The sequence below is a fragment of the Malaclemys terrapin genome, chromosome 8, assembly GCF_027887155.1.
Source record: "Malaclemys terrapin pileata isolate rMalTer1 chromosome 8, rMalTer1.hap1, whole genome shotgun sequence".
Taxonomy (NCBI): Eukaryota; Metazoa; Chordata; order Testudines; family Emydidae; genus Malaclemys; species Malaclemys terrapin.
In genome coordinates, this window is record NC_071512.1 from 32,721,013 (window position 1) to 32,746,124 (window position 25,112).

The 25,112-nt window shown below is 44.1% G+C and overlaps 1 protein-coding gene across 2 annotated transcripts in view; it reads left to right on the forward strand.

Annotated features, from left to right (window-relative positions):
- The first annotated feature begins 868 nt into the window (after positions 1–868).
- The window catches only part of FGF18 (fibroblast growth factor 18), a 107,760-nt gene continuing 83,516 nt past the window's right edge, over positions 869–25,112 (forward strand). Inside the window, exons 1-3 of one of the 2 annotated variants that reach the window (XM_054036481.1) lie at positions 869–2,782; positions 2,996–3,032; positions 11,691–11,882. Coding sequence is in view for 1 of the 2 variants with exons in the window: in XM_054036480.1 (XP_053892455.1) it covers positions 2,751–2,782; positions 2,996–3,032 (69 nt within the window). In the remaining variant the exon portion in view is untranslated. The remainder of the gene's footprint in view (positions 2,783–2,995; positions 3,033–11,690; positions 11,883–25,112) is intronic. The other variant, XM_054036480.1, reaches the window with a different exon arrangement.

Genomic DNA, 25,112 nt, shown 5'->3' on the forward strand with positions numbered 1-25,112 from the left:
AAGGGTGTCAGCAATTTCAGGGCTGAAAGCATCTCTGCGCCTGCATTTCTCCATGCGTCTGTGGCTTAGCCGTGTATTTCAGTGTGCATTTCCCATCCGGCTCAGGATGATCCGAGTTGTTTCATTAAGGGTTCACGGGTGTTAGAACAGGAGACAGCTGCTGCTTTCCGAAGGGATGGCTGCTCCTGATCAGCCAGGGAGAATGTTTGTCAGGGTCTCAGGGTTCTCCGCCCTCGGGTGGTTTGACAGGTGAATTGAAGCGTGAACCGCCCGTCTGGTGAAGTTGGCCAGCGAGTGGGAATTCCTGCTGCAGCACATCTCGCAGGTGAGTGGGTCTGACACTTTCATCCTGGATAGCAAAGACAGACAGACACCGATCCACTCGCCCCCCCTGCCCCAGATGCGCAGTGACATTACCTAACCACACAGCGCCCCGCCCCCCCCCGACACACACTGCCCTTACACGCCGCCTTGCACTGATTGAATCGAAGTCACTTCTCATTTCCCCTCGAGCGCGTACACACGCCCGAAGGCAGGGCCTGGGCAACGACCAGAGGAGGGTGTTTTGTGCCCACGTACACAGTAACAAAATCTGGCATGAAGTAAGGGAGAGGGGGGCCTAGAAGCTGTTCTTCAGCAGCATCTTGATACCACCAACAAAGGACATGAGTCTGGGTTCTGAGGGTTTCCCGTGTGTGTGTGTGTGTGTGTGTGTGTGTGTGTGTGTGTGTGTGTGTGTGTGTGTGTGTGAGCGAGAGAGAGAGAGAGAGAGAGAGAATTTCATTCTCCTCCCATTCCATGGCTTCACCAGTCTCGTTGCCTATTCTCGGGTGTGTTGCTTTCTGAGCACCAGTGAAACAACTTCTGTCATTCCTTTCACCCCCCAGAAGCGAAGCAGCCGCCCTGGACACAGTGGGCGCACGTGAGGTTTGGCTAACTTGGCTGGCTTGTCTAGGGATGGCAACAAAGCAACGTGCTGGATTGTTTCAGGCGGACACGTGTCTGCTGCTGTTTTCCTGAGCCTTGAGGAGCCGCGCGCTTTGCAGCACACGGGGGAGCGCTCTGGACGGCGGGTGGCTCTTTGCTAGTGGTCAGCACTAAGCTCCTGGACAGAGAAGGGGCAGAGGCGAGGGAAGCATCCGCGGAGCTGATGGGCCATCCGAAGAGAACAGTCAAGACGCAGCCGCTTGGCGTCCTAGCTCTCACCAAGAAGCCAGCCCAGGGGTGCAGGGTGGGGGAGTTGCTTGCTTGATTTTGGGGCAAGACATTCAGCCCTGATCGGGCTGCGGATTTCCCTGCCTGCTGCTGGAGCTGGGCAAGGCAGAGACGCAGGGAGGACTGAAATTGTTTCCAAACCTGTGTAGGAAGCAAGATTGAACTGTCGGAGAAAGCTGAAGGCTGTTTTTGTGGGTCGGTGCGTGTGTGTGTGCGTGTGTGTCTGGTATTATTTGACACCCACTACGCATCCGGAGAGAGTTTTTTTGGCTTTGGCATACCCACTCCCCCTTACAAAAAAAAGAGACTTGTCTGTTTTGTTTTTCAAAGGATGCTTCGTACCCTTTGCTGTAGGAACCTGCCCTCCGGCTTTGATCTCACTGCTCTGGATCGAGAAGGACCAGCGGCTAAGCTGCCGCCACCAGATAGTTTTGTGCAGAGCTCTGGGCTCTTCTAGCTGAAGGGGACTCAACACTTGCCCTTACTGCATAATAAGCGAGGAGCTTCTTTCCCGTGTCTGCTTAGCCGGGTACTGTTTTGGGGGTAGGTGTGTTTGGTTCCCACCCATCGATCTAGAATGAACCCTTAAAAATACACCAGGACTGCCCCTGCTCGCCTGCGGATCGGGGACTCCTGCCCGGGCGCATCGCCTCTCTGAACTGCGGAGAGAAGGAGGGGGGGGGGTCAATTGTATTTATCTTGATCGCCCAGCAAGTGGAGAGATTGCTTTTTTTCTGCTGCACTAATTGGAAACACCACTGGTCGATGCTCTCCCTAGGTGGTGATGCTGAGGGAAGGAGACAGGGAGAGCAGGAAACATGAGCCTGCAAGAGAAGAGAGATCAGGGCTGAAGCCTTTGCTCCAGCATTGTGTGTGCGCGTTCCCCCGGCAGACTGACTATTAGCTGCGCAGGGTGCACATGAGAGCAAAGATCCATCCTTCCCCCCTTCTCTGACCTCTCGAGGAACCTCTCCGGCGGTGGAGGAGACCTGCGAACTACACCCTGCCATGCTCCCTCTGAAATAACCTCCCAGGCACCGAGGGATCCATCCGAAGGAAGGGGATCAGAGGGCAAACGCCAGCCATCATAACCTTAAGCAAATATTAGCTCTGCTGCTGCTGCTGCTGCTGTTGCGCCTCTATCTGGGGGAGCTGAATCCAGGAAAAGGCTTTATCCTCCTCGCAGGGCTGGGTCCTTAGCAAGGGGGGGGGAGACAAGGGGGGTTTATTTGCTGATGATCGGAAGTTACTGACAATAAGCACCTTCATCTCTCCAAAGGCGGAGAGAGAGAGAGAGAGAGAGAGGAGGAGGAGGAGGAGAGACGGGGGAAGAGGAGAGCTGATGCCTAAGGGAGCCACTCGGAGGAGGCAGACCAAGCAGTATCTCAACTTCTCATCTTTGTTTATCAGCGCGAAGCGAGATCGCTGGAAATCTGCGGGGGTTTATAACTGGATCATTCCCATGTCAAGGCTGCGGCTGGGGATTTTGCTCCATTAACTTGAAGCCACTGGCCTCCCCCCTTCCTCACTCAGCGATGTATTCACTGCTCTCAGCCTGCACTTGCTTGTAAGGATTATGACATTAAAATTTTTTGGGGGGGTAAACTTTCATCTTTTAAGGCTCCGGTTGCATTTTCCTTGCAATCAGGTGGTCATTGAGACCCGAGCCTTTCCTAACCAAAGCATCGATCTGTGTTATTAACAATAATGATGATGATAATAATAATAGCCATTTCACGGCATCATTTGATCTTTTGTTGCTTTTTTTTCTTCTCTCCAGATGTTTACATTCCCTGCTGCTGTGCTTTCAGGTACAGGTATGTGTCCTTTCTGTCTTCTCTCCCTTTGGGTTGGAAAAAGAAACAAAGGAGGCGTGTTGATCTCTTTGAGTGTCAGGCAGTTTTGCAAAGGGGTTTCACCCCCCCTCCCCAGTTTTATAGTTTGATTAAAATGATCACCACGCCAGACAGTGGAGTGTCACTTGCTCTGGAAACCAGCTGCACCTCCGGCTAAACCTCATTTCAATGACTACTTCTGTTAATCCACTGTAGGAACAAATTATCTTTAATTTCTCTTACCTCCCCCCATCCCCTTTTCAAATGGCCACAGCTCGATTGTGGATGCCAGTAGCCTACATTAAAAGGATTCTCTGGAGTGCATTAGCCTGGCTAATGATGTGAGCGGAGTGTTGGACTCTACTACTTGCAAAATGTGGATGGATGCATGTGTAGTGGAATAGCAGGCGCTAGATCTCCTTTTCCTAGGGAACTTACACGAAGTGATACTGAAAAAACACGAGTGTCCTTAGCCAGAAAAAGGAGGCTTCTTGCTCGCCCTATCTCCCCCACCCCCCAATCATTCAGTAGAAAGCCACCCAAGCAAGATCCTGCCTTCGAGCTGCAGAAATGAAACAATTCGAAAGTCACTGGGAGCGAGACTTCTGCCGTCTCGTGAAACTGACAGACAGGCGGAATAGGGAGGGGGGGGGGGGGAGTCTGAAATTCGGGGTGGAGTGAGTTGAATCACATTTTCCACGACAACAAAAATACGGTTTAAAAACAATGTGGTTTGCTTGGACATAGTTTTCGCTGGTGTAAATGCAACACGTGCGTCTGGAGAGGACACACCCGCGATCTCGAGTGTTTCAGAGTTGGCAAAGCAGGTGCTCCAGTTTTGGGAGCCCTTCCGTCTTGCCCGGTCCTGCTGGTGTGTCCTGGGCTGGGTTCCCACTCGCAGTCTGAGGAGCTGCCGTGTAAACCGGTGGCGGTTCCAGTCCTTCCGCACCCCTAGGGTCAGTGCCCATGCAAGATGGCCAGGAATGCACCTGTTCTTCCAGGGTTCTCTGGCAGCATTTGAGGTGGGGAGGAACGGATCCTGTGCAAACGGATTAAAGTGTCTGAAATACGACCAGTGCCTCGGGCCAAATTTGAAAACTTTGCCATATCCACTCCCCCCCCCGAAAATTGCAGCTACATTATAAAAACAAAAGAACTCCTTATTTCAGCACAGCAGCCTCCTAGTCAAGAGAGGGGATCTACAGCTGTAAATTACTTTGTGGTTGTTGGAAGGCGTTTGCTGTATTTCTCCAGTTCATCCCCCCGACCCCCCCAAGAGGCTGGACAGGCAGGACAATCAGCGATTGCACCCTTCGCACTAAGAAGACATTTTTGAGATTGTGTGGTAACTGAAGTTAATCAACCCTTCATTCCGCCCCCCCCCCTCCCAGCCCCCTTGTTGCTTTTAGTGAATCAGAAGAAGTTTGGCTCACTGCCTGGAAAGCACTTGCTAAAATCTGATCTCTTACTTCAACAGCCTTAAAACTTGGGAAGTTATTGGCATTTATACAGTTGGAGCTTGCAGGCTTCCAGAGCAATAAAATAATGAAAAAAAAAAAAAAAGAGAAAGTTCTGTACTCTCTTACTATTAGAACCATACTTTTTAGATTTAGTGCTGATTTTGCAGCATTTTGCAAGAAGATCTGACACTGGGATTTACTCTGAGGTATCTTCTTCTACCACTTTTCTATGGTGGTGAATCAAACTGGTTGTTATAACAAGAGCCAAACTATTATGGCTTGTAGTGTGGGAAGCCAAAACGTTAGGTTAGTCATACTCAAGGGCCTGAAAGAGAGTGTTTACAATATTAATGGTAGATAAAAAGATGTGAATGCAGTGAGTTTTTATTGCCCATTTTGTTACACTTTCTCTCTAGATTTATTCATGAGATTACATGTTTAGAGCCTGAATGGGAAAGAGGGATTATAGGATTTCTTTTCTAATGATCGGTTTGGGTAAGAGTTAACCTTTGGTGAACTAAAGTAAATTAATGCATCTGTTATGCTTAATATTTGTTTTGCTTAAAAAGCTGTGTGTTGGGAGATTATAGGAATGTCCCAAATGAATTATATTCCAAGGCCTACTTTTGCCATCCTCTATAAATTAAGATCAGTGAGTTGACCTACATATTAATGATTAGAATTATGATCCATGGTTCCTGAATATTACCTGGTGGCTTAGCAGTCAGTGGTTACAGCAATTTTAGCACCTGCTAGAATGTGGTTTTTACTTTTCTACTGAACTAGTACTTAAACAGTGCAGCATATCAAAATAAGACATATGAAGCCAGATGAGATTTTAGCTCATTCCATGACTAAAATCTTCCCTCTGCAGTAAATTTCTAGACAGTAGAAGCAGATTACAAATCACCATAACGATCTATAAATTACTAGCAGTGGGAAATTAGGCTCAATTTTTTGGACTGTCATATCAATGTGCCATTGCTAGTTAGTTTAGCTTCATATTGTGTGGTGTCTGAAGTGGGTATCCAGTGTCTTAGAAGAGTTGGGGATCAATAAATAGAGGAATTAAGGGAGTTAAGATAACTCAATAGTTTTCAGGAGCAGGTGGGATTTATTCTGAACCCTCAGAGAAAACACTATGGACAAAGATCTGTCTTTCATCATAGTCAGCTTGCTAAGACTAGAAGGATTTATCAAGTGAAGGTATGCGTACATGGTACCAATGTTTAACAGGGACATCCTGGGTCAGCACGTGTCATTTTCAACATAAATACCATTGGGCTAGTTAGAAAAGTACCCCACTGGCAGCAACCTATTGGTACTAGAGCTGGGCCTTAAGCACAAATGAGCCCTTTGGTACCCATGATTTTGGGGACTATATGGAGAGGAGCATTTTGAGCAAACCAACCCTCCCTCTTCCCCAGCAGGCTGGAAGGAAGGCAGCTCACTGTCTAGCCTCTTCCCCTTTTGGTGGCAAGTTCATCTGGTTTCCTTGTCTAGCTTCTTGAGGCCATCCCCCCTTTGCTTGGGGCCATTCAAATCCAAAATCCAGCCTTACATAGTACACACAGTAGATGCCTTCATGAATACAGAAGATAGGTTTTATTTATCCGTGGTATTTATAAGGAATCTATCTCCATGATATCTAAGATCTGTGTATCAGTTATGTTGAGCATTCAGCACCTCCCCAGTTTACTTCCTCCCTGTCTCTCTCTATTTCCAGGAACAGTCTGAGTTGGCTAGGCTCTTCACTTTTGTGATCTTGTAGATTAGGACCAAGGTTTTGAATAGAGTCTGGAAGTCCATGGGGAGTCAGTGGAGCGCCTGGAGCAAGGCGGCTATATTTGGGCACATTGTTTAAGAGGAAGGCTTCTGCGTGCCACATGAGTTGTAGCTTCTGTTTCTCCTAAAGCTGTTCTTGTGGGCACAGTTATTGTCTGGGTTGTTGTAAAGTGAGACATAGAAAAATGTTGTTTCCACACATTCATGGGCCAGATCCTGTGGTCTGGCTGAGCTGAGCATAGCAGACATCGGAGGTATGGTTCTGCCAACATGGTGTGTAGATTAGCTTTGCAATGCCCCATTCCTGTGGTGGCTGGGTGTGGGGCTGGTCCCCAGGCATAATTTAGAGCAGGCTGCACTTACTTGTTCTGGCTACCCAAGAGGCAGGAACTGCTGCCATTGATCTGCATAGGGTCATGCTTTCCCCCTTGGCCATGCCCCCTATGCCAGGAGCAGGGTATGTGTTTTACGGAGTCTATACCCAGGCTTTAGGCCACCAGGGGGTCACTCTTGCACTGCATGATCTGGCTGAAGCTAGATATACTAGCTCTGTGGCTAGAATCTACTGCCACATCACATTAGGGGATCTAACCCATTGTGCTTGTTTTTGTCCTGGATACTGATGATGATTGTCCTTTGTCTGTACGAAGAAGCACATGTACAAACTAGGCCAACTTTACCCAATGCTTCAGCAAGTCTCTCTCCTTGCCTACATCCCCCCACCTATCCCTTCATTCCCAACCTGTGCAAACAGACACCCAGCCCTTTCCTTCTTCTCTTCCCCCCCGCCCACTCATCGCATGCACAGCTTCTACCTGAAGAGCTGGCCCTGCAGTCTGGTGTGTGCTGCTAGAGGCAGGTGGGTAGAGCTCTTAGGACTCAGCCACAGACTTCAAAACAGCCACTAAAATCAGCCTGGATTTGAAGTATGTTTATGGGTCCAGTGTCTCTCCATTCCCCAGAACAAAGCACTACATGCTATTGGAGAGGTGAGGTTACCGCTTCCCATTAATGTGTAGCAGTAGTTTCTGGAGGTGTCTGTGTTACTGGACCGTAAAATGATCACTCAGCTTGGACAGTGGAAGTAGCATGGTCAGTTTCACTCTTTGGTTCTCATGCACTGATGCAACATCCCTGTACTTGCCTCTGCCTCCAGCCTCACAGGTGTGCTCTGAAATGAGAGTAAAACACGTGGATGAAAACATCTGTATTCAGATTAGATGTCATAAACCTCCTTCCACCCCGGTTCCCTTTTCCTCCACAGTGGGACTGTGACTGTGCTTTTACTCCAGCTCAGCTCCCCCTACCCTTGTACAAATGCGCAAGGGAGAGTTGATAAAAGTGGCAGCTTGAGAGACCAGAGAGAACAAAGGGTGTGTTTGGGAAACTTCGGATCCTCATCCAAGTCATCAGTCTGGGTTCAACCCCATGCTGGGGAGTTTTCTATTTCCATTCTGTGGTTGTGCTTTCTTTTTATACATCCCTACCCCAGAGGGAAAGATCTTACTCACTGCCAGGGATTTTGTGGTCTGCTGAGTCATTCCACCTATCTACAGACAGTGACATTCTGAATCCACCTCTCTCAATCCACATAGTCCTTGGGACTCACGATTTTATGGACAAACAGAGCGCAGGCTGCCTGTATGAAAACCTGCCCTGCTCATTTGGAATTAGGGAGGTTATAAATAAGCCACTGCTGCTTGACCAATGACATCGGTCTAATTACTTTGTGCTCTGACATAGTTGTTCATTCTATTAGTGGAGGGGAGTAAGATGTGAAACTGAAATCAACATTCCTTGAATTAAGATACGTACAACATCACTTGTGTACAGATAAGAAAATAGACTTTAAAAAGGACTTGTAACTGATTTGAACAGCAGACTTATCCAGACTCATAGATCTTCCTGAGAAGTGTGGAATGGTATTTGTCCTCTGACACGTGTATCTACTTACCACTATGCAAAAAGGAGTAATGAAAGCCTCCCTCTCAGTATCTTTTTTTGATGAAGAGGCTTCCAGTTCACTCCTCAGTCTCCTTTCCCCCACCTCTTGCAGGAGCTTCTGCATTTGCAGGTTGCCAGTTTTGACCAAAGGCTCCAAAGTTGATGTACCTTGTGGCTAATGTGATCTCAAATGTATGTGACACAGCAATGTTTTCACAGCTCTCAGGGGGTCAGTGCGCCATCTTCTTTCACTTTCTGATTCAAAATGAATCATATTTTTCTTTGTACATTTAAGATGTTGGGGTAAAAACTGTTCCAAACATGGCACAAAGCATGGTCAGCACAGACACCTCATTTTCTTGCAAAGAAATTAGTTGCCACCCAAATTCTTGTTCCAGGCGTCTTGAAAGAAACACGCACTTAAATTCATTCAGGATTTTGTAACTGGTTATTTTCAATATTGCAAGTGCTGACACTGCTGTACGGCTCTGGCCAGAAAAGCAGAACTGCCATGCTCATGCTCGAATTTTTGAAGGATCTGCTATGCTTATATCATTGTGGTTATTATTTATCATTATTTTCAAGTGTCGGAAGTGTGCTAGGTGCCTCAGAAACAAGGAAAGACTCAGCCCTGCCCTGAGCTTGCAATTGAAATTGGGTGAGACACAATAAGGGTAAAATTCACCCCATGCAGGGTCAGGCACAAAGTCTGTGTACCAAGTGATGCATAGGCCTTGCAACGGCCATCTGCACAGTGGTGAATATCACCCTGATAGAAAAGGGGGAAGGAGAAGGAAGAGAAGGGTTACAATAATACCATCTTGATGGTTCAGTTGAATGAGTGTTTTTGCCTTCACCTCTCACAGGGCAAAGTGAGGTGTTAGAAGTCATTTAAATGAGGGGAGAGAGGTACCTTATTGAACAAGTGTGAGGTGGGTATTCTATTCATAAGGGTAGCATAGAAGAATGGACAGGGATAAGAACAAATGAAAAAGGGGGGTATCCAGGCTGGCACCCTTGGTGGAATGGAGGGGGGCTGGCACCCTTGGTGGAATGACAGCTTGTCACTTCATGCCTACTGCAAGTCCAGTCTTAATTTACTCAGTAGCTGCCTCACACACTGTGGAACAAGCTAAGAATGTGCTTCCCACACAATGCCTGATGTGTGAACGTGCACACCCTGGAACAACCTCTTGCCAAGATTTGACTAAACTGCATTGGAAGCATTTGGAAAGGGTGCAGGGTCAGGTAAGGGGCTGGCCAGACAGATCATAAGGCAGTATGTCCCTGGGGGTTCCCTTGCAGGTACAGATAAATAACATTAAAGAGCTAATCCAATATGTAAAGTATAAACAATGTAAATTTCTCCTGATGTTTCCCTCAGACCATTCCTCAGTGGTTTGTTTAATTGTATGGTGAGATAGACGGCTACAGCACAACTTAATAATTATCGCAGAATCCCACCAATTAGTGCTAATGACCAGGAGACTCATTGCTAATTAAAAAAGTTTGCATATTAATAAGTAAGTGTGTTTATGGGGGGGGGGACATGAAAATCAAGGAAACTGTGTCACTATAATTGCTTATTCATGTTGTGACAGGAGCATTTTGGTTTTAATTATGATAATTCTTCCTGGTACCCTAAAAATGTACTGTAGTGAAGATTGTAAAAGTAATGGCATTTCAATAACGTGAGTCCGCATGACACCATTGTCTATTAAATCTTTGCTGCTAAGACTGCCATCATGATGGCAGTAAAGGTGGTTTTTGGGAGGCCTGTGAAGCACAAAAAGGACCAAATTTGCAGATTGACAACATAAGATCGAGCCAGGCTGTGATCTAAAATATTTTATTTTCGAGGAACAGTTGATGTTGCAAAGCTTCCATCCTTACTGCAGCATCGCAGTGTGGCCTTTTCAGTCTTCTGGAGTGTAATTCTGGCATGTGAGCAAAAGAGATGGACACTCCCGTCAGCACTGGGGAACTGAAGTTAGGGGAAAGACTCCCGTTGAGCTGAAAGTCATTGTAGGTGCTACACCTACTCCTGATCCCCTCCTCACATTTTTGTTGGTTTACAATCACATTTTCTTGTAGTTTTTTTTAAATTGCTTTTTCTTCTCCCTTGTTCCTTCCTGAAAGACCCACAAAAGCAACAAGGAAACTGATTATACAAGGGAAACAGTGAAATTGACTATATACAACTTGCTGTCAAATGCACAAAGTAAAGTAACCGGGCCCCTCCCCCCAAGAAAAAACATTTTTTTGCTCTCATCTCTTCCAGCAATAGGAACCATACATGTTACTTCCAGGAACAATAGATTTAAAAATGTTCAGATAGTAGTGTGATTTTTAAGTTGATGTTGTCCCTTTAAAACATAGGCTACTGCGCACTACATGTGTGAAGATAAATACACATATCAAGAGCTTCTGATATGATCACTCCAAACTGTCTACTTGATTCAGCAAACACCTGTGTAAGTAACTGTAGGCATGGTACTCACATGTGTAAAGTTACTCACATGCATGTGTTTGCAGGATTGGAGCCTTTGGGCATAAAGTATGGTTCAACTTTGAAATGTGACTGTGAAAATGGCATTTTTCAGATCTGCTCTAGGCATGTGTTCAGAGTTGTAACTGCTTTAGTTTATTAAAAAACTTATAAAACTTGTTTATACAATCTTATTTTTGTCACAGCTTTTTGCTCTTGCTAGCTCTGTAGAACTAACATGACTATGTAATAGCGAGCTGCATTCTAGTTCATCTCGCCTGACCAGCGGAATTGCATACTATGGTATAATTGGTTAGGTGAAGGGAATGGGACAAGTGTCACTGAGGGCATAATTTGCCTGGCAGAACCTTTTTACTGGTTATAATGCACAAGAAAGAAAGAACCCAGGTCATCTGTGTGATTTGCGGTAGAGTTTGCAGGGTTAACAATTAGTCAAAAAGAATAAAAATGCTTTTTGCTTGTAAATTGAGCACAATGGACACTGAACTCATTGACAGAGGACAAACAGAAACCACTGGTGCTCTTTTTACTGTGTCCCTGCTTAGAGTAGAAGCTTGCTTAAGGTCTGATCCTGGCTCTTCAAGCAGCACTCTCCCTGAAGTCACTAGGAATTTGCAATGCTGATCAGTAGCTATAACAGGCCTTTTTTTCTTTTCTCCTGTGTTGGATTTTATATTGTTGATTGATCACACAGTAACACCAGGTCCAGCCAGAATTTACGCAGGTCTGGGACTAACTCAGCCTACCTGGTACCAGTTAATATAAATACTGAGGATTAGGCATCCAAAGAAATGACTGGAAAAAAGACAGTCTAAGTCTGCCAAAGTACTTTCCTATTGGCATTCAGTGGCCTCGCTATAGCATGAAGAGGGAAATAAAGGAGACCAGTGAGAGGAAAGACTAGACTTACTGTCATGGTCTGCATCTTTTCCTTTGTAATAGTTCCTTCCAGTGATCAGAGTCTGCACTGCGTGGGAGCAGACATGCCAATCATCCTGGTTTGGGAAGGGGAGGTTCACAAATTTGTGAACTCCTGGAGCCGTCCCACCTGCTTGCCTTCGCTGCTGTCATTTCTCCCACTTGGCATGCTGCTGTTGATGCCTGAGAGCAGAACTCTGCTGGCACACAGAACAGGTAGGCACCTAACTGCCTGATTTTCCCATGCAAACTGGAATTTAAACTAAAATTAAAAAATTATGCAGCAGATATAGTCAAATTAGAAAAAGCATCTCCTGAATAGATGTAGTAATATTCTTTAGCGTACTTGGTAATATGCCTTGTTTATTATGGAGATTTTATTATGATCAGATGCAAAGTTCCATTCTTTTCAAATGGAAGATGTGTTACTGTGACACCAATATACTAGGAAATGCATTGTATTCCTTTAGTACATTAGCTACAGTGTCATTAGAGTTGTTACCAAGGCTCACAACATCCTAGAATAGAAGGCTACATACTATGTTCTGTGCAGATTTTGCACCAGTGTCTTTAAAGCTCATTCATGATGGTGATCTTTGTGAATAGTTACGCAGGCAAACTTTCCTTAGTGAGCAGATATGAATTTCAAAGTTAAGCAAAGGAGATTTTAGGCTGAGTCTGGTGAAATCTTCTGAGCTGTGGGATGTATTAATTGTGGAGGAGTCTCATTGTACAGGAGACATTTAAAACTGTACTGGACAAAGCAAAGCACAATAAAATACACTGTAGGGAACAATCCTGCTTTGGAAGGGGAACAGAGCAGATGATCTAATAGGTCTTTCTCATCTCTATGAATGTTGTCCAACAATTTCTAGGAAAAGAGAGAGTCCAACTCCCAATCTTTCTCAGGAATCATTGGCTCAGACATTAGAGACGAGAGGTCAGTTTCTTTGCTAAACATACTGTGACAAATTTTCAGAAAGTTGAGGCTCGCTTGAAAGTGCAACAAATGAGCATCTACTTGCAGGTATGTGAGCAGAACCCACTGTGGGATGCAGAAAGGACCAGATTGTATCTGGACAGGTGCACCCAGGGAGGTGAGCGCAGTCCTGACCAGAAGCCAGACACAATCCCAGTCTTTGCATTGGGGGGCACATGGAGTGTTCCAGGTTAGTGTTGATAGTGTCACTAACCTCTCAAAAGGAGGCAGTTGGGCTATGGCCCATTTCCCTCTGTCCCTGCTAATGCCCACTGCAAAGGTGCATGTCTGCTGCTTTCAAAGGGGGTAACATCAGCTGTGCCTCCCCTCCCTTCTCCCACCCCCCCACACATCATGTCTGCTGGGACTCTGACTGGGGCAGTGCTGCTCCATGCAACCCCCTACTAAGGGCTGTGCCTTAAAGGGATTGTTCATCTGAGACAGGGCAATTTGGGAGGCAGTGCTGTCTTATGGTTAGAGCAAGAGACCAGGGTTCTTCTGTTCCAGACTCTGCTCCTGACTTGCGGTCTGACTTTAATTAAGTCATTTAAAAGCCTATTCTGGGAGGAGATGAGCCTGCTGTACTCTACTGATTTCAGCGGGAGTTGAAGGGGCTCAGCACATGTCAAGTTTGGGTCACTTCACCTTTCTGTGCCTCAGTTTCCTGATATGTAAAGGGACCTGGCTTTATACACATATATAGCATTACTGTGAGGCTCATTATGTCTGGGGACATGTGTATCTAGTTGTCATCCAGGGGAAACCTCCAACTCCACTTCTTGAACATTGCTTTTTTGTTTTGTGGTGAAATGCACGCTATAGAAACATCAGATTACAGGGGCAATTTCAAACCAAAAATTGCGCCTAGTGCCAATGACAGGATAAGAAGCAGCTGAGGAAAAACATGCTTAAAAATGAACATCAGGAAGTACTTTACCACAGCAAAAACCATCTCTGCATGGAATGGGCTACTGGGGACTGTTGATAAGACCAAGATTCAAGGGTCATTCAATAAACAATTAGATGACATCATAGAGAGGAAGCAGCATTTAAAATGGAAAGGATCCTAATGTGCTAAATGATTCTTCTGATAACCACGTTATAATAAAAGGGATACTGAGATTAATTAATGCTAAATCTCTGTGGAATTCCAATGGAATTGCATAAAGCAGCTATAGAAATACCAGAACGAAGGAATTAATAATGGTTTGCACTTCCTACATGGCATTACCATCACTGCTTATTCCTCTGAGATCTCTTCCTTCTATTGTAAATCGCAACTGTCTTCTCCTCTTCCCCAAGTCCCATTGTTGGCTTCTTTCTTAAGATCAGTTTGTTGGTGTTTCCAGTGTCCTTTGGGATATCCTGTACGTTTCTTAGGCAAAGTCCTAAATCCTTCTTAGTCCTGCTTTGAGCGGGGGGATTGGACTAGATGTCCTCCTGAGGTCTCTTCCAACCCTAATCTTCTATGATTCAATGAGTCTATGAAAGACAGATTTACATTAAAATATGGGGAGGAATTAAGGCATTATTAGATAGAAAGAAATGTATGGGTACATGCATGCTGGATGGCCTGAAGGAGTGATAATGGGATATAGAAGAGGGTCTCAGATACCATGCTGTTGGGTGCAACCTGCATAGATGGGTGAAGAGATAGAAGAATCTTTCACCACCAACCTATTGATCTGAATCCTGCCCAGGTTGGTAGTGACCTCCTAGTTGGTGGTTTATGTGAAATTAACTGCACATGGGGAAGGGGCTTCTCAGCATATTTTGTATTCAACAGGTTTGATAAAAACACGAATCCCTAACTGTTGGCACTGATTGTTTCGCTTTCTCTGCCTGGATGAATGTAACATCAGACTTTTGGGGTGAATACTTGCATTTATGAGTTCAAAACTCAGTTTACATTAGCATTATCTGCTATTCACTTAAAATGTGTTGTTGCCATAAGCATAGGAACCTGTGAACTTGTTTGTGGAATATTAACTGAAAGTAAAAATGAAAGGGGTAAAGAAAACACCCAGTCAAAAAGAATTACATTTTTTATTTGAGTTAATATTCACAGACTTTGTGTTGAGTTATTTGTCTAGCCGTAAGTGTTATATTTTCATCTGTACAGCTGCTTGGTATGTTGTTTATTGCTCCATCTATGATAGGTATGCACATAAACCTTTCAGTAATATGTTAACCCTGATACTAGTTGGGGTAGCACAATTCTAAAAAAATTGCTCCACAGTGAGATGTGAAACTAAAGAAATAGCAAACCCTTTTTAATGTATATTCAAACTGTGGTCCCAGTTCTGCTCTCAGGTACATCAGTGTAAATCTGATAGCAAATGGTGTTCCTCCACATTTACACAAGTGTAACTGAAAGCAGAAATTAACCCTTTAAACTGCATAGGAAAGGTCTTAAGGAGAAAGTACCGTATGGGTGGCTTTAGACACTAAATGTGATGTTGTACTGTAAATTGCATGGTGCAATTTGGTATTGACTATCTGTAAAATAAATTATGATGTATGTAGTGCAGGCTTCTGACCCTGTGGTCGTGACCTTATGTTGATTGGCAAGACTTCCTACCAGCTGAGATCAGAATAGTAAACAGCCCCATAGCAATCAATATATAGATAAACCTGAAATCCTAATTGTTGGTGCCTTTGATAGGAATACAGTTTTAGGTTGTGTACACACACCATTTTATCCAAAAGAGCAGGCAGTTTTGTTATTAACTTATGTTGGAATGATGTGTAAAATTCAGGATCTAATTTTCCATTGTGTTACTACTAGTTTTTTGCCAGTAAAACTCCATTGAAATTGCTGACAAAAACTGGTGTAATGCAGTGGAAAATGAGCCACTTAAATGTTATTAAAATAATTGTAACTGTCAACACAAATCACATATTTCAAATTTACAAAGAACATAACAGGTGCAGGTCTAGCCAGTATCATGACACAACACCAATGGTATACTGGGATGTAAATCACAATCTCTAAAGACCAGACATTCCGAATTTCCAGTAGCTATACTGTACATTTAGTGAGGCTGAAATAGCACTATCTCTGACCTGGAATTCAAAAAAACTTTTGCTGAACTGTAGGCCCAAGTTACTGATTTTCATTAGAGAGATGACTTTAGGGCCAGAGTTTCAAAGGTATTTTGGTACATAAAGATGCAGATAGATGTATAGTGTGATATTCAAAGCACATTGAAATCAATGGGAGTTAGGCACTAACCTACTTAGCACTTTTGAAAATCCCACTAGGTGTCTAAATATCTTTGAAAATCTGGTCCCAAATGCCAGCCAGCTCTCTGAAGATCACAGCTTGGTAATGGCTGAGTTAGGTTCTGGTCTAAAGTCTCATTGTCCCTCCTTGTATCATTACTTAACATGGATTACATGTTATTATCAGTGCTTTTATTTGTGTTACATGAGCGCCCCTACTGACACTGGGGTTCCTTTGTGCCAGGCACTGTACAAATACTTGATAATGGACAATTTTTGCCACCACCAGCTTAACATCTAAATAGATAAGGCAGGCAAAGGGTGGGAGGGGAAATGGAGGCCCCAAGATTTGCCATCAGTTGCACAGCAGGTCAGGAGCAGATCTAGGGACAGAACTCAGGTATCCTGATTCCCAGTCTAGTGCTCTATCCACTGGCCAACACTGCCTGTCAACTATTCAGTGCAAGGACCTTGTCTTCTACATAAGGTTTATATACCACGTATCCTATGGGGCTGTAGCAATAAAATGTAACAAAACAAACAGTTAACACTGAAACTCCACCACACAGGCAACCATTGGTGGAAACTAATGCAACAGAACATAACATGAGGAAATGTTAGGATCTATACTGTCTGCCTATAGGATTTAGTTGTGCCAAACAACATATAAATATATACTACAACTACTTGTGGCCTTTAGGGATAAAGTGATTAGAATGACATGCACTTAGGAGATGCAGTGTATATAGGGAATTAAGAAGCTCAGAATAATGGAAGATCCATCTCCAGGTCAGCTCACAGTAGCTGGTTCAAAGCCAATTCAGAGCCATAAGCACCTTGTATTTTGAAACTAGACAAGTAAACAGAGGATGCCCTTTCTTTCCACGCTCTGCTTCTGCCTCAATCGGTTACAGGTAGTGACAAACTGCCTATTCTTTTACATGTCTCGACTTACTTGCAACCCAAGGCTCAGATTCTGGTTGGCCATGCAAGGATACTCAGCACTGTGATGAGTATGGTAGAAATGCCTAGATAGATAGACTCCCTTCCCCTTGCAATCCTAGTCCTTGTGCTCCCCAGTGGAAGGGACAGGGAGAATATAGCACTGAGTAAAACCCTCCAAGGCTGTGGTCTTGCCCTCTTCTGCACTGGTCAGCACAGCAGGGCTGGCACAGGTGGTAGGAGAGAGAGCTCATATTGTCCCCGCTTAGTGTGCACTGAGCCAATGTCCATGGAGGATCTTTGGCTGAGTCACCCAGAAGAACACAGGTAACTCCTGGTGAGGTGATGTGCCTCCATCCCCACCTTGTCCAGCCTGCATTGCCCTGAATATTAGGTAGCAATGAACAGTCTGACACTGTTTTGCAAGTCATGAGCCTATGAAAAATGTTGAAGGGGATAACCATGATGTGATTTTAAATTGGTCTAATGCTTTCCATTGTTTGTAACCCCTTCTCATAGGCTTGAAAATAACAGGTTCCACTGGCAGTCTGGTTTTTAATTAACTGGTGCTCCCTCTGGTGACTGTGCAGGGAGGATGGTCAGAGATAAACAGTTGCTTTTGCATTTTTGTTAGATTTACCCATTTTATTTTTCAGTTACTGAGTGACTTGTTCCATAAATGAAAACTAGTTGTTTAGGATCCATTCTCTATCAGATTTATCAGTTAGACATTTGACAATTGAGCTTAATCTGCTTGAGTGTGGGGGACTAGATGGTCCAGGCAATTGGTAAAGGTCTATGGTGCCTTTAACCACCTGTCAGTTTCAATCAATCCCAAGTTGTTACCATCTGATGGCTGTTTGGGGAGCACATGAAATGAGCATGTGAAATCAGTCCAGTTTCTAGTGGTCAAGTGCCAATGCCACAAAAACACACCTTGCAGTCCTCTTGGCAGCTTCATCAGACACCAGTGACTGATGGGACAATGGAGACTGAAATCCTCTCTCATCCCTGGAACTGCCCCTCCAGGGCACGGTTTAGTTACGCTGACAATGTAGGGGAAATTTCCATTGCTACTGTGCCTATTCTGTGGACAGAGAACTCCAGTCTCCAGCCTGTGCCATGCCAGCAGCTTTTCTGGCAGTGAACCCACCCTCCCCCCCAAATCTTTAATCTTCTTGAGTGTGTCTCCTCTAGTAGCTATGCTGTCTTGCCCAAAGTTGTCCCCTGAGCCTGTCGTCACAAAACGTTAGATACGTGTTCCATTTAACTATTTCTTTGAAATAAAGCATCCTCTGAAGAATATCGTTATCTTTTTCCTATAAAGTAGCTTCTGCTGAAGGTTTGACTATGTTCCCTAGGTCTGATAGGGAGTTCACTTGCCAGAGGACAATGACATTTCTTCAGCCATCCAGTTTTGCATTTGAATATCAAGTTTCTGATAATAGTGTATGAAGCTCTGTAGGACAGAACGAAGCTAAGGATAGATGTAATCAAATCTCGTGCTTATGGGTGAAAGCTGATCGCCGGCTGGAGTCAGCAAGGAATTTTCTACACTGTCATCAGCCCTGTGCCATTGGCAAGTTTTTGCTTTCCTCTGAATCATCAGGTATTGGGTGTGTCAGGAAGCCAGATACTGGGCTCGAAGGACATGATCCATTATGGTGTATCTGGTATACCTGAGCTTCCTATACCCTTTCTTAGCTGTTTCAAATCTGTATTGAGTTTATTTTCTAATTCCCACTGATGGTTTTTGGATCGTGTTGACCACATAGGAATGGCATTAGAAATATTCTTTGCTTTACCTACTCAGCTCGGCTAGGGGCTGGGCGACATTTTCTATTTCAAGAGATGTTTATATTTACTCATTAAATTTCCTAGTTACTGTCTATGAGGGAGGGATACAAGCAGCTTGTTATTGCAGAAAGGCTCTGAATTTGGCATAATTACAGCTCTGTGTTTCTGTGGCAAACTCACTATTGAAATTGCTTAATGATGACTTGTGCTCCATGCCATCCATCCATCCATCTATCTCCATATCCACCATCCTCAGCCCACTGGAGGGCAAAGGCCTTTTCAGCTCAGCTTTCCTCCATCTTGTTGAAAGCTCTGGCGGGAGTCTGGCCACACTTGGCCAGCGCGGGTTGGCGAGGGGTAGATGAGGATAGCCAAGTCCGCCTTCATCACCGACTTTACCATCATGATTAAACTTGCCAGGGATTGTTGTCCCGGATGGCATCGCTTAGAGGTTCTTTGTTGGACTTGTTGCCACTGACCCATTGACTATGAGGTAGTGTCTCTAGCTTCTGGGTCACTTGTGCTTTATTACTGTGATCAAAATCTTTTGAGAGGAGTTAAATAGATAAAATAATGTGCGATGTCGGCAAAGAACTTGCTTTTATGTCATTTAAGTTGAATAAATAGCTTATGAGAGTTTAATCTACATTTGGATTTATACAAAAATGTAATTTACTTGTGAAGTTTTTATTTCTTTCTGGGAGTCCGATTTCCCCAGCGTGCACCAAAATCCATTCCTGCCAAGAAGTTGAATAACACCCAAGTTAGGTAATGGGTTTTCACTTCTAAAGAAATATGTGTTAACTATGACACAGAGTCCGTGCTGGCTTCAGCTAGCTGAGCTGCTACATTAGTTTAGCAGCAAGTGTGGATAGATGGAGATCAACATGCATTCCCAGACCGACCGGTGAATTTTTCTTCTTGTCTAATTGTGCATATCACTGTTCACCTAGGGAGATCCTGTACTAGGCTCTGGTATGCATATGTAAGTAGAATTTGTCTCACCTAACAGACATCTTAGATAAGAAGTGGGATATGGGTCTGTGACCAAAGGCGAGGTATACTACAAAGTCCAGAAAAGACAGTCACAGGTACAAGTATTCCAGGAAGAAGTGGTTATGATGGAAACTTTGTGAACCCTCTTAGATACTCTGGGTCAAATTCAGAGCCAGCATAATAAGTTGCACCTTTGCCATGGTGTCACATCTGCTCACAGTTTGTCTGAATTTAACTCCCAGGGGAAAGTAAGTTAATTAGCAAGAATCCACTTGCAATGCCTGGAAGAGCAGTGGCTAGTGACAGAGAAAGCAAAGCAGGTTATGTGGGTTTCAGACTACCCTGAATATTGGCAAGCAAAAATTAAATATATTGGCCAAGATTTTTAAAAGTGGCTAGTGATTTTGGGGGACACTATATAGAAATTGCCTTCTGAAAATCAGGCCCCTTTAAGATGCCTGAAGTTGGGTGTCCAAACAACGAGACACCCCAAATCACTAGTCACTAAAATCTTGCCCCCCGATGTGAAAGATGTGAAATTCCATTTGTCCGGCATTTGTGGCGCAAAAGTTTCTATGCGATCATACAGCCAATAGCAATCGTTACAAACCTGAATAAGACACAAACCATGGTTTTCACGGGTTTCATTAGCTAGTCTCATGCACTCGTTTCAGATCCAGAATGCAGACTGCAAGTTCAGTTTGGATTAAACACAACCGACAGTTTTATACCGTGCCTTTGATAGGGCTTAATATTAGTCAGTGTTTTGGCACAGTCTTTAGAACATTAATGGGATAAAGGGAGAATAGTCCATTCCGATGAGTATCATCACAGCTTAACAACTCAGGATTTTACTTCTGGAGTGTAGACTTTATTACTGACTTTAAAACTTTATAAACCCCAATGATCATTGAAGCCTATTAACTTCAGGGGAGGCAATAAACTTGACATGATGCTGTCAGATTTAAAGCTATTTTGTTAACTGATACAGAGAGCTTTTACCTTTACTTTGTTTCATTAGCAAGGCAGTTGTGTGAAATAGCCTGGATTACACAGAGAGTTTGGAAGTAGGTTTTAATGCTTTTCCCACTAGTTCACTGCCCGAATTCACAGTTATCTTTTTACAACTGTCCAGTGGCTGGTATGAAAAGAGTTGGTGATCACAGTTCACTTCCCAGAAGTTATCAGGACAGCTGCATCACTTGGTTCCCTTTATGACAATCTCCATAGAAATGAACTACCTTTAGAGTAGGCCTCTGGCTAAGGCATATTGGCTGGGCAATGCAGGGGAACTTGCCCTGTATTTGTTGTGTGGATGAATGGAGGGCTTCATTCTCCAGAGCTTTTAATCCAGCACCTTTCACCAGCACTAATTGCACTGAAAGGAAAGAAAGGAATGGAACAGTAGAGGAGAAAAGAAAAGGAGTGCATACGTAAAGGAGGAGCTGCTAGGTGTATTTTGTTCAAACTACCAAGTATGGGACTCGGCAGAGGTCTTGGTGAGAATGTGGATGTAAAGCTGTTGAGCTGAATCCTTGCATAGAAAACTAAACTCTCAGAAACAGTGACTTGTTGTGGCTGGAATTTCAGAATCCCTTAAACGTGCACACACAGGGCCAAATCTGTTCCTGATGCAGCTCCAGAAACATCAGTGGTGTTTTCATCAGGGATGAACTTGGTTATTGGCTGAAAATAAATGGAACTGGCAGGATGTAAGTCTGCCGAGTGTCCGTGTATTTTTGAAACATTGGAATTGGGAGTCTGAATGGCACTGATGTGAAGGCAGCAGCTAGATCAGCTGAGATACCACTCTGACTTTATAGACGAGGAGAGGATACGTCCTGGTAGGAGATGAGGAGGAGCATAACAGGGGTAGAGAATCAGCAGCTCTGCCCAGGTCATGAAAAGAGTGTTAATCTGAAGTTGTCTAATTTATTTGTCTTCCTTGAAGGTCTCTAGGTGAGATCTGAGTTAGGGAGATTGTTTTAGAGCAAGGGACTTTTCTGTAGTGTTTAGGATGTACCTAGTCTCCGGTAAGACTGTGTAAGTCGTCTGTATCGATACTGAGTTAGCCAGAAATCGCCATACTGAAACGGAACATAGTGAGCCTCTGTTTACACAATTAACAAGGTCCCTTCCCTCCTGAAAGCTGAACAGTTTATTGATTTCTTTGGCTGGCCCACCCCTGCCTATTCAGAAATAATGACCCTTTCAGCCCAACTCTAAATCATCTCAGCCTGACTCACCCGTAAGCCCTCTTATCTTTTTGGGTTGTTGTTGATATTTACGCTTGTGAAGGTTTATGATCTGTGTCAGCACTGGCTGCTGAAATGCTTTATTTATCCGTACACTGGGCCACACAAGGAGCTTCCTTATTCTAGTGTCATGTTCAGGATGCTGTAGTTAAGGTTGTGTCAGTACTCCTGTGTAAAACCTTGCTATTCAGGGGTTTGCAACTCAGTGGGAAAAAAAAGCCATAACCTGGCACATTTCCAAAACCCCAACAACCCCACTGGCCATTTATGTGTAATTAGATGGGCTATGTGCTTCTGCCAGGGAAAAAAGAAGACATCACCCTCTTTGGGTTTGACTGTTAAGGTGCTTATTAATGTCCTTATATCTATATTAGGAGATGAAAGATTTGCAGGTCAGGTATAATGTGGACTTGGGAGTCTTTCCTAATGGTAAAAATGTCTGTTCAAAGCAAAACAGTCCTTTTGCCGTGAATGGATCATGCACAGGGGTTTCTGAAAACTGCATCAGATTTGGAAGATCACAGTCGTATAGAACATACACAGCACGTATCTGCGCTGGCTCACAGTTTACACCTGCACTGGTCCAAAAGACTACCGGCTCTGTCCATAGAACTCAAACCACAGAGCTGCAATTGTCAATAAAAGACTGTAGCTAGTTTGTTTATGTAGCAGCCTGTTTAAAAAAAAGTCTAATCTTGATAGACCCGAGCAGCCTCAGTGGAGCTTTTACAGTCTGTTGGGTTCATAATACATGGTTTCAAAAACACCTTCACATAGTCCCCTCTGGACTTGGCTAGTTAGAATATTCTAATCAGTGTTGTATTTAGCTCGCAGGAGACGATGTGGAGTCTGTAGTAGTACAGATGAGAATGCCAGCTGGGTTTCTGTTCTCAGCCCTGCCTTGCTTCTTTCTATGGGCTGTCCTGACAAGTAGTGCCCCGTGGGAGGAATCTTGGAGAGGGGTCATTACCGTGCTATGGACAGTAGGTGATGTGGTATATAAATGAGATCTATTATCCTCTTATGCAGGAGCTTGTGAGCTTATAAACTGGAGATTTCTTGATAACAAAGGGAGTGTGGGATAAACAGGAGAGAGGTTTTAAATGGATTTCAGAATAACTTCTTTGCAGGAGAAAAACTTTCTCAGCTGCTTTGCTTGCAGCTGTGTGGAAAGGGTTGGATACAATGGGAAAGGAAAGTGCTTAGGGAACACTGAAGTTGGGAGATTTTTTTATTGCCATGGCTTTGCTGCTGGTCAGTTTGCCAGGGAGTCAGTGGTACTGTGAGATTAAACGTTGACAAGCGAAAATGAGAATGCTCATGTATCACATTATTCCAGGACACTGGGTTTGCATTCATCTCAGGTGATCTTTGTTTAAGCAAAGTTTATTGAGGGTGCCGGCTATGCCACCCATCGCTGGGGCTCAGATCCTCAAAAGGATTTAGGAGCTCTGAGAGTTTGAGGATCTAAGAGCTGCATTGAACAGCACTACAATATTGCCTGGTTGAACCCTTTGATATAAGGATGCTGCAGGACACACTATTATCCCATTATGGAACCAGGGGCCTTTAAAGAAGAAATGTGAACCTAGAAAGAAAACTGAAAAAGTGCTGAGGTACAGGGTGCAGGGGGGTGGGTCAGCATTCCATGTTAAGTAACTGTTCTAAAATTCTTTTTCTCCTTGGTGAAATCCTCTCCTAGGTAACGGGCATTCCAGAATGCATCTTTCTTTGCCATCACTGATACCATTCTCCTCATGGGCTGCTGATAATACCAGCGATGTCACAGATCAGCTCTGCTTCCAACTCTGACTGGATAGAAGGGTCAAATAAACTAGCCAGGATTGCTTAGTGGGATTCCCAATCCAAGCAATCAGTGTCATGGGTGAACTTGCCACTTGACCAAACTTGAAGTAAATGGCTAACTGAAGTTATATCAAGTCCTGTTAGAGTGATTAGAAGCAGAATAAAAGAGGTAGATATCAGCACTGCCCAGATAGGTAACCATGCTAATTTGTAGTGGACCGCCTACTCACTAACCAGCGGGATTAATAACACCAGGCATATCACAGAATGATGCTTTTTGGGGGATGTCATTAGAGGGTTTCACAGAAAGGAAAAATGTCTTTAAGGAGATAAGTGAAAACTAACTTTTGTGCTGAATGCCGCTCCCTCCATGTCAAAGCTCGTTAGTGAGGCCATTCAGCGCAGATTTCTGGACTTACCTCCATTTCCTTTTTAGTTTTGAAGTTCCCCTCTGACAGTGCAAGGCAGGGGGAAGAGAGGGGCATGAGATCTCAACAGAAGGTGGTTTGTGAGTTGGCGAGGGTTCAAGGCTTGGGCTCAGTAACTTTTTCTGTCAGATGGAGAGACTCTTAGGTGCTGTGTTTGAAATAGAGACTTTGGGTACGGTGTACCCAGCCAATTTCACAGATCGTACATGGAATTGTGTGGGCTCAGAACTTTTGAAAACTGGGCCCATTTTTAGATGCCTTAATGTGGATTTAGGGGCCCAAATTTAAGGTATGTTGGAAAATCTTGGCTATACAGTGAAAATGTGAAATTTTGCTCTTCTTGGCCCCTGGCAGCCTGTTGAATCTGTCATACCTGGTCACCCCAGTGGCCTTATTCACCAATAGCCACTGCTTTATACTCTGTTAAACATCCATCTCTAGTTCTTTTGCTCTTTGGCCCTGGCTTCCAAGTGGGATTGTATTAAGGAACCCATCTCAAAACAAAGAGAATATTATTAACGTCTAGTACATTTCAGTTTTGCTAAATGCAACATCCCCAGGTAAGTTGATATGAAGAGATTTATTTGAAAAAGTAGGTAGTCTCTCTCAAATGGAAACCAAATCTATCCATCTCCTACTTCACCAGGGTTACCTTGGTGAGATACTGGGATGTATAGAGCAGTCCGGAGAGCATCTTCAGCCTTTGGGTTTCATAGAGGACGTTGTGAAAAGCAAACTAAACAAAGCATAAAAAAAGTAGAAAATATTCATTTTCAGGGATGGGAGGGAGGAAGTTTTGCATCTTATGCTTCAAAAACCGTCTCTGAAATTCCATGTTCCAGGAGTAGCATGTAGAGCTGGGCCAGGGAAAGGTGTTTCCCTATGTCACTGTTAGAGTGCCCATTGGAGTGATGAATGGGACATAACTGTTATGGTCGAGGATGCTCCGTGGGGACAGAGTGGAGTGAACTGAGCCTGAAGGGAACAATGTTTTGGAAGGAAACACACCGGACATTGA